The sequence below is a fragment of the Temnothorax longispinosus genome, chromosome 7, assembly GCF_030848805.1.
Source record: "Temnothorax longispinosus isolate EJ_2023e chromosome 7, Tlon_JGU_v1, whole genome shotgun sequence".
Lineage (NCBI taxonomy): Eukaryota > Metazoa > Arthropoda > Insecta > Hymenoptera > Formicidae > Temnothorax > Temnothorax longispinosus.
The window spans coordinates 6,933,085-6,942,045 of record NC_092364.1 but is presented as its reverse complement, the minus strand read 5'-3'; the positions used below and the strand labels follow the sequence as shown (position 1 = coordinate 6,942,045).

At 33.2% G+C, this 8,961-nt stretch overlaps 2 protein-coding genes across 2 annotated transcripts; one reads left to right on the top strand and one right to left on the bottom strand.

The window, feature by feature from the left end:
• Positions 1 to 369: 369 nt before the first annotated feature.
• Positions 370 to 3,949, bottom strand: LOC139816402 (peroxisomal N(1)-acetyl-spermine/spermidine oxidase). The gene is made up of 7 exons (XM_071783889.1): positions 3,897 to 3,949; positions 3,515 to 3,736; positions 2,956 to 3,306; positions 2,108 to 2,299; positions 1,426 to 1,751; positions 1,076 to 1,354; positions 370 to 617 (listed from the first exon to the last, which is right to left on the bottom strand). The coding sequence occupies exons 1-7, from the start codon at positions 3,947 to 3,949 to the stop codon at positions 445 to 447; spliced, it is 1,596 nt and encodes a 531-aa protein (XP_071639990.1). The 3' UTR covers positions 370 to 444.
• Positions 3,950 to 7,328: 3,379 nt separating this feature from the next.
• On the top strand, positions 7,329 to 8,698 carry LOC139816422 (leukotriene A-4 hydrolase-like). Its single transcript, XM_071783903.1, has 3 exons — positions 7,329 to 7,718; positions 7,856 to 8,110; positions 8,199 to 8,698. The coding sequence occupies exons 1-3, from the start codon at positions 7,407 to 7,409 to the stop codon at positions 8,511 to 8,513; spliced, it is 882 nt and encodes a 293-aa protein (XP_071640004.1). The 5' UTR covers positions 7,329 to 7,406; the 3' UTR covers positions 8,514 to 8,698.
• The last annotated feature ends 263 nt before the right edge of the window (positions 8,699 to 8,961 follow it).

Below are 8,961 nucleotides of genomic sequence, written 5' to 3'. Positions count from 1 at the left end.
TTAGAAAAAATTTAGACGCGCCTTAATAGACTTAATTATTCTTGTTTCCAGAATTGAATAAGCATATTATTGCATGAGCATTCTTCGTGTCGCTAAAGCAGTCTAACTATTTTAGCTCTAGCTGCATTTATTATATTTTAATGTCTTAATTAATACATAGATATATATTAATTAATATATTATAATTAGTATAATATTAATATATATTATTTTTTTATTTTATGTATATCTTTCCTCTTCATGAATAAAGAGATTAGATTTATATATATAGATCCCGAAGACAATTTATTAGCGTCTACACGAAATACAAGATTTATAAAAAGTATACATCTATATATACATATAAATATATATTCAATATCATCGCAATATTCATGTTACACAACAAAAGTTCCACGTAATCGCCTTCTTCGCGCATGCGTGCTTCCGTCGGCCGCGATTAAATCACGATTTAGTTAGCACCTTTTTCGGCGGACCGTTGTAACGTTTTGTCAATTGAATAATTCTCTCTGCTTCACGAATACCACTGAGCCTCGCACCGTGCACCGTGCTGTAATGCCCCGGTACAGTAGCCTCGCCCGCGAATAAGAGTATGGGAGGTACCGCTTCGCAAGAATCTAAAGAACATGATGTATATGTTGAGGAAATGCCGAAGCTGCCATAAACGAAATTGTTAATGTCCGACTTTAAAATTAAACAAGGTCCATATAAGCCCTTTCAATATAGAAGCTTTCAGAAATATCCGGAATATTCAGGACAAAGTTTCTTCTAAGCTTTTTTTAAATTTTAATTGTTATATAATAACTTCTTTATCGATTTTTTAAAATTAAATTCAGTACTAAACATGCTGTCTTAATACATAACATTTTTGAATATTATGAATAACCAGAAAGCGAGGCTCAAGCTGTTCAAGCTGTAATCATTATATAATATCCGATATTTATCGATTTTAATATTAAATTAAGGGCTATATATAAGCTTTTAATATAGGATATCTTTTAATATTAGAAATCCAGAGCGAAGGTCTCTTTCAGCTATCTAGGTAGGTGATTCGCAAACGAAAGTTGGAGATTACCCGGTAACGGACTAGCCAGATCACACTGATGACCAACGGTGCTGTCCATCGCCATGTAACTGTAGGCTCCGGCGAAACATTGATCCATGCACCATTTGCTCCTGAGAATGTTGGCCGGATAAGGTAATGTCGGATCGCCGGTGAATCGACGAAGGACCGTCGTCATCGATTCCACCACCTCCTCGTCGGAACACAGTTCCATGTCCGTCGCTTCGCGTCCGCACACCCAGGCGCACAACACGTGTTGAGAATTGGGCAATTCCTCTACGTTTGCCACACCTAAACGCGAGCACTTTCATCGATTTTCTTTACATCGTAACATTAATATTAGGATTATTAAATGTAACAACCTTTCACCCAATCGCATCTGTCCGCCAGTTCTTCGGCGGACCAAGCCAGCTTGATGGCACCCTCTCGCCAGACCCAGAACGGCCTCGCGTATTCCAGGAAGATTTTGTTGACGTGCCCGTACCCGAGCTTGCTGATCGCTTCGACTTTCTCGGCGGGTAATCCCGGTAGGAACAATTTCGCGTGCTGATTTTTTAGGACGCCAAGTGAAAGAGTCACGATCACGTAATCGGCAGGAAACTCCTCGCCGTCGATGCACTTGACGACAGCTCGTGGATACGCGTCGCTTACTGTGCCCCACCGAATGCAATTAACTGGTTTGCAGTACCTTGAAAGCATTGAGTGATTCCATATTTATAAACAGCCTTTAACAGAAGTTATTTGCAGTTAAAGTTTAAACTAATCGATTAATTAACTAGAGAAAATCTTATTTCCTACGATGTTAAATATTATCGCAGTCTTGCGTTTGGAAATTGATCATCAAAATCACTTTTTTTGCAAAGCTACATTCTTTAAAAGCTTACTTTTTATTTGCTTTTTTTCGTGTAGCTGTCAAATATAGATATAGCCATTTTAAATTTTCGCGTAATTCTTTTTTAATATCGTAGTTCAATTTTACTTCTTTGTGAAATTAATAGATATTAGATTGGTGAAATAATGAGTTAAACGAGCTTTTGTACAAACCTGACGCAACAACTAGGCAGATCTCGAAGCAAGGGAGCCAACACCCCCACGTATCCCAAGGGTACCCTGATATTTCCACCGGGGATCTCGATATAACTGCCGAATTGGTCGGCCGAGACGAGCGAGAGGTCATCACCGCATCGACATCTCATACAATTCGTCATGCCGTACATCACCCTCGCGGCATCATATCTGCGAATCGTACGTCAGCCACATTGTCAACTTTCGGTTATGGCAGAGAAGCATATATAACTTAGCCGTAATTAGTTGCGCAGCGATGTAACGGTTATACTTTTTGCGAACTAAATCAAATTCATTTCTCTTATCAGTAATGCGAACAGCTTTTTAGAATAATTGCTTACTATATGATTAACTTTATTTACATATTTATAATAATGTTAAAATACAATTTTAAGCTTAAGATATATGCATATATATGTCAATCATAGACATATATTACTAATTTGAATAATATGATCACGAAAACATAAATAATCAGTGCTGAAACACGATGAGAAATAAGATAATTAAAAAGTAACATTCGCGGTTAAAATATAATCCCGTTCTGTAGCACATGGTTTATCGTATTTGTGGTTTTTATTTGACTTTTTAAACTATTTATAATTTATAAACTAATAAAATATAACAATTGTATTTTCTTGTTTGAGTATTCGAACCAAGTTGTACCCACATAATGTTTTCTGAACATTTTTATCGGAAAAAAAACTCCGATCGTATACTTCTAATAAATTAATGAGAGACTCTCCACTCGTCTAATTATAAGATCGTAAGCCAACTCTTTACATCGCTGGCGATATGGCTTTGCGGTTGACCTGGGTCAACTGTACCGTTGCTCCTCGGGGAAGTTATGGAGCTCCTGCTGAATTCTGACGCCCATAAAATTCAGCAACGTACCGTGGGTACGGCCGCAGCCAAGGGCAAAGAGAGCCGCCGCCTGCTGCTCGATTTGCCGGAACGTGTGATACGCCGCGATGCTGACCGGAAGATCGATGGCCCTACCGTCGCTGGTACAGAAGAGCCCGCGACTTGGTTCCGGTCTTAAAAGCGGTGTCTTCAATAGGCCTTCCTGCGCCGCCAACGTGAACACCGGGTTAGCCACGCAACCACCCTCGATCCACGTGGCGCCCATTTCCGCCACCACATCGCCCAGCCAGCAAGAGTGAATCCGTCCACCGGGTCTGGAATTAGAAATGCATTAATAAACTTTTATTAAAATTTATATGTGTTGAAATAACATTGAAGCAACGCGGTTAAATTTAACTGTAACATATGTTATTTTGAGATATTTTTATTAAGATAATATAATATTTTATTACTAGTTTAATGTTAAGGTTTATTAATTTTTATAATTCAAATGCTGATTTTGAATTTGTTCAATTAAGATACCTATCTGTTGCTTCTAAAACCGTAAAATTACGGAGGCCGCACTGAGCCAATCGATGCGCTGCCGATAGTCCGGCCATGCCGGCCCCTACGATCACGACAGTCGGTTCTGGTTTGCATGGATCTATCATACAGGGATCCAGTTGGCACGTTTCGAATTTTGTCGGTCTTGTGCATTCCGCTATATCTTTTTTACTTCCTCCACCTTTGTCCGATGAGAATAATCTGCGCGCGAGACTTTCTCATTATTCAATTAATTGCCAGTTTTTTTATTGCAAGTGAAATTTCATTAGCAAATACATCATTAATAACACGAAAAAGTACGATTTTTAAGAAAAAACTATGTAACCTCATTTGACGTTTGAATAATACCATTTCCGCGTACCTTGTGAGAAATCGTTGCAATTTCCAGGATGATATTCTAGACCTCGAGAGCATTTCATTGGTTGTACGGTATTAAAATCAATGGATTTGTGAAAAAATTGATTATTAATTGTTCAGAAATTTAGACGTGTATAATTTAAACGCGAGTTGCTATGAGAAAAACAATATGTCATTAAAAAACAAAGAACTTCGATTATTCTCATCCTCTACTGTCGACTCGTTATCCCTAGACTTGCACGTATGTACATATGTAATACAATACATACATTTCGATGATTAAAATGAGAATATCGAAATTTTTGACGTGTAATATAAAATCGACGCGATAGTAAAAAGGCTATATATATTAACCATGCCCATTATTATGCCTCTTTTTTGGAAGCAAGGATGTTGTAATATGAAGTTAGATAGTGACCAGAAAATATAGATTTGCAAAACCAATAAAATTTTAGAAAGTTATTGTTTTTACTTTTTAATAACTGTTGTCAAATTGAGCTCACGAAATACTGCAAAAATTGCATCCATAATTCTTAATATAAAGACCAAGAAAATAGTCGATCTAAAATTATTTTACATATAGAGTTAAAAGTTCTTTGACCGCCAAAGATGGCTTTGTATTTGTTTCTCCGTCGGACAAGTTGTTAGAACAAAAACATTCCATTAATTGATTAGTTTTATTAACATTTCTGTCGAAATGATAGATTTTTAGAAAGACAATTCTTCATGGTATTCTATTTTATTAAACGGGAATTGATGATAAATATAAATTTTTTTGCGGAATTTGCATACATCTCATACGTTTTGTGTTCTTATATGTATATAAAAATAAATAAATTTTATAACGCGATTTAAATTTTATGATATCTATCAAAATATAATTTTCCAATCTACAGATTACACGTTTATATGAATTGCAGGATCGATGAGTAACATGAGCAACAAAGAACTATGGCATATCAACCGCTTATTAGTAATTAAAATGTGACGCATCAAATAATATATTTGACACTTATTTTACTACGTTAAATATTTCGTGTACATTATTACTTATTTTTTTGGAGCCATCATGATATCACATGTCGGCTTTTCGCCGACTATAATCCTCCTATGAATAAGAATTTGACGCGGTAGTAACCATTATCCAAAGGGTTGAAAATTTAACGCTGGAGCAAATTGTATCTGTTGGATTAAGTGAACGGGCACGAGAAATAGTTTTTAAATTTTTCTTTCGCTTCCTGCCTATTCAAATAAAACAGATATTTATTTGAGTATTAAAAATAGAAAAAACTAAGAAAGGCGAGCTAGAAAATATAAATATAATTAAAGTAAATCAGTCCCACAGTGTATAACAGTTTAATTTACTAAATTTACCAAATTCAAATATGTTTACGCACAAGGATTTACAGTGACTTTGACTTTGACGTTCTAATAAACAAAGTGCCCAAACAAAATAAAATGGGTAAAAGTGAAGAGCATACTGTACCTTTGTGCGGCCAGTATAGACGTAAAGATCAATTATCGCAAGTCATTTGAAGAGGCTGACTCTCCTAAAATGGATTTTTCCAGTTATACTGACAGCAATATTTCAAAAACTACTGAAATGAATGTTTCAAGATCTACTGAAGATCCACACTCTTTTGCGAAACCAGGTATTTTAGTTATTTAATTAGTTACTTAAGCATTGTTCATATAAAGAACGTTAAATTTATTTACTTTTTTTTTCTTTAAAAAATGTAATAAAATAAGGAACAGAATTTATAAAGTTGTTTGAAAGACGGAACTACTGCACATATCCTTAGCTTTCCTAATAAATTAAAAATTTCCAGAATTGCCATATTTTCTCACAGTATTAATTAACTGACAACATAATGCGCATTATGTTGTCTTATTAAATGTATGAAATATATTGTATTTAGTATAAATAAAGTCTGGAAGTTGTTTGCATTTTACAAATGATATTACAAGCATTTACTATAATAATTTTAATTACAATATATATCATTTTTTGTCGTGTATTTACTCATCACACTTATATATCATTATTTATTGTTTACCTATATTTCTTATTTTTTTCTTTCTAATTATAAGAATTGGCATGCACGTGTAATACATACTCATTTAGAATTGATTGTGGATTTTAATCGAAAAGTTCTTAAAGGAACAGCGAGTTTGACTATCGAAAGTGCATCTTTAATTATAAATGAGATAGTGAGTATTATAGACATATTTTTATATCGAACAAAAAATTTGACTGGTTATTAATATGTAATATCGAATAAATATAGATTTTAGATAACCTTGGACTTGTTATATCAAGTGTCACAGACATGTCTAATGGAACACATTTAAATTATTATAATAAAATTAATTATGCTTTTGGAAGCTCACTTTGCGTACAATTACCATACACTGCTGATGCTACTTTGTAAGTTAATATAAGATATTTTTAGAAATATATAATTACTAAAAATGATTGATGTATAAGAATTGAATATACTGATAATACGATACTTTTCAGATGTAGAATTCAAATTGAATATGAAACAACTCCATACTCTCCTGCATTATGTTGGCTAACACCTGCGCAAACTGCTGATGGTTTATATCCCTTCCTATTGTCTAACAATAAGGTAAACTGGATAAACAAAGATATTCTTTTGCATGATGAATAAATTTTTTCTACGTGAACGAAGTGTATAAAAGTAATTTTTCAGCTAATACACGCCAGAGCATGGTTTCCTTGCCAGGACACTCCATCTGTCAAATTTACGTATTCAGCTACGGTAAGAAGTTATATAAAAGCAATACCAGCTAGTATTTCTATGCATTCCGCATTTATTCATTTGTAAATGTACATGAAATTAATTATATTTGATTGATTATTATTGATAAAAATAATAAAAATTTGGAGAAATAAGGATGGAATGCGTTAGTAAAAAGGAATTAAATATTTTTATAAACGTGAATTCCTATATTTTCTTATAAATTAAAATTAATCTTATAAATTAAAATAAAATATCTATTTAATTTTTATTGACATATTTAACATTTTTAGATTTCAGTACCCAAAAATTTTAAAGTTGTTACGTCCGCACATTTAGAAAGTATATGCGAAGGCCCGGAGATAGCCGTATATACATTCCTTCAAAGTAGACCGGTACCATCTTATGCGGTGATTATTGCTGTGGGCTCACTAGAGAAAAGACGTCTTAATAATAGGACCGATGTATTTGCCGAAAACAAATTTATTGACACGTGTATGAATACGTTTCATTTTGCCATGATTGAAACCATGTTGGAAATTGCCGAACGTTTGTGTGGACCCTATATGTGGGGTAATAAAATATTAACTAGAAATCTTGATATATATTATTTATTTAAATTAATTTAAATTGCTTTAAATTTATTTTTTGATATGTTTATTTAAATTTATACATATAACAAATTTTTCTTTTGTGGATTATTAATCTTCTTTGTTTATTGTGATTACTTTCTTGTTATTACATTTAAAATGAGATCTCTAGGCAGATTCGATATATGCGTGCTTCCACCAAATGTGGCACATTTCGAAATAGAATGTCCATGCGTGATATTTATTTCGCCGACACTACTTGGCGGAGATCGTTCTTCTATCAGGAAACTCGCTCGGAATGTCTCACAGAGCTGGGCAGGAAATTTAGTTACGTGTTCGAATTATGAGCATTTGTGGTTGAATAAGAGTTTTAGCATTTTTATTAGCAGGAAAATTGAAAGCAAAATATGGTTTTGTGAAGACATAAAGTTTTATCTCGAAAGGGAAGGATTAACTAATTTGAATGCTATAGTAAGATTTCAATTTTGAAAATAAAATAAGAAATAATGTTATAAAAAATAATAATATTCTATATTGTATAATAGATAATAAACACACACGAATTTCTGCATTCTTATTGCATATTATTTTCTGAAATTGTATTATAGATCCAAAATCTTTCAAATATCGGCTTGCTAAGATGTTTATTACCCAATTTGACGGGTTGGTCGCCTCACAGAGCTATTAAATATGTGCCTTACGAAGTGGGATATGTACTCTTAGATCATTTGGAAAATATGTTAGGAGGACCCTCAGTATTCGAACCATTTCTTAAATATTATTTTTGTAAATTAGCATTTAAAAGTATCAACACTACGGATTGGATAAACTACTTGAATGCATATTTTTTTGACAAAAAGATGGTAACGTACCTTTTATACAAATAAACTGCAGTTGCACTAGTATTCATATGCTTGGCATTAGAAATAATGATTTCAATGTTGTTCTCAGACATTAGATTGTGTTGAATGGAACTCGTGGTTCTATAATATTTCTTCTGCATCTATCTTGCCGGGAGTGACCGTACGTGAAACAAAGTGTTTCGACTTAGCGAGAGAATGGGTCAAATGGGATAATAACACCCATAGTATACCTTCAATGACATATGGAGATCTTGACGACGCCGAGAAAATAATATTCTTAAACTACCTACTTTTTTATTTTCATACTGATTTGTGCACGGAAAAACTGGAATCAATTTCACATTGTTACTCTCTTGATTCCAGAAATGGTGAAATACGGGTAAATATGCATATTTTCACTTAGACTGATTCACTGCAATTACTCAACGTAAATCGTACGTATTTCACAGGTTTGTTTGGCTGCTATTGTGCATTAAAATTCGATGGGCTGAGAAAGTTGAATCAGCTTTGAAGTTTGCCACTGAATATTGTTCGCCAAATTATGCATGTCCTATATTTCAACATTTGTATGAATGGACAAAAATGCGTAAAATAGTGATTGAAACGTATAAAACAAATAAAGAGAAAATGTTACATAAGACCCAAGAAGAATTAGATACAATTCTACACCTAAATTTATAATTACTTTTTTAATAATTAACCGCGAAACCACGTGACCCTAGAAATAATATTTTTTATTTATTTATATTATATAAATAAATTTATATATATACATATATATATATATATATATATAAATAACAAATATTATTTTTGAAGATTTTTGCTCGCTGAAAATGAGCGTCGAGCGT

Bases quoted from the DNA above. Each gene is read 5' to 3' on its own strand.
- LOC139816402 (XM_071783889.1), bottom strand. From the start codon at position 3,949: ATGCTCTCGAGGTCTAGAATATCATCCTGGAAATTGCAACGATTTCTC. The intron at 1,752-2,107 runs GTTTGTACAAAA...AATGCTTTCAAG, and splicing joins CTGCCTAGTTGTTGCGTCAG to GTACTGCAAACCAGTTAATT. The intron at 1,355-1,425 runs GTTGTTACATTT...GCTCGCGTTTAG, and splicing joins CAGATGCGATTGGGTGAAAG to GTGTGGCAAACGTAGAGGAA.
- LOC139816422 (XM_071783903.1), top strand. From the start codon at position 7,407: ATGAGATCTCTAGGCAGATTCGATATATGCGTGCTTCCACCAAATGTG. The intron at 7,719-7,855 runs GTAAGATTTCAA...ATTGTATTATAG, and splicing joins TAACTAATTTGAATGCTATA to ATCCAAAATCTTTCAAATAT. The intron at 8,111-8,198 runs GTAACGTACCTT...TGTTGTTCTCAG, and splicing joins ATTTTTTTGACAAAAAGATG to ACATTAGATTGTGTTGAATG.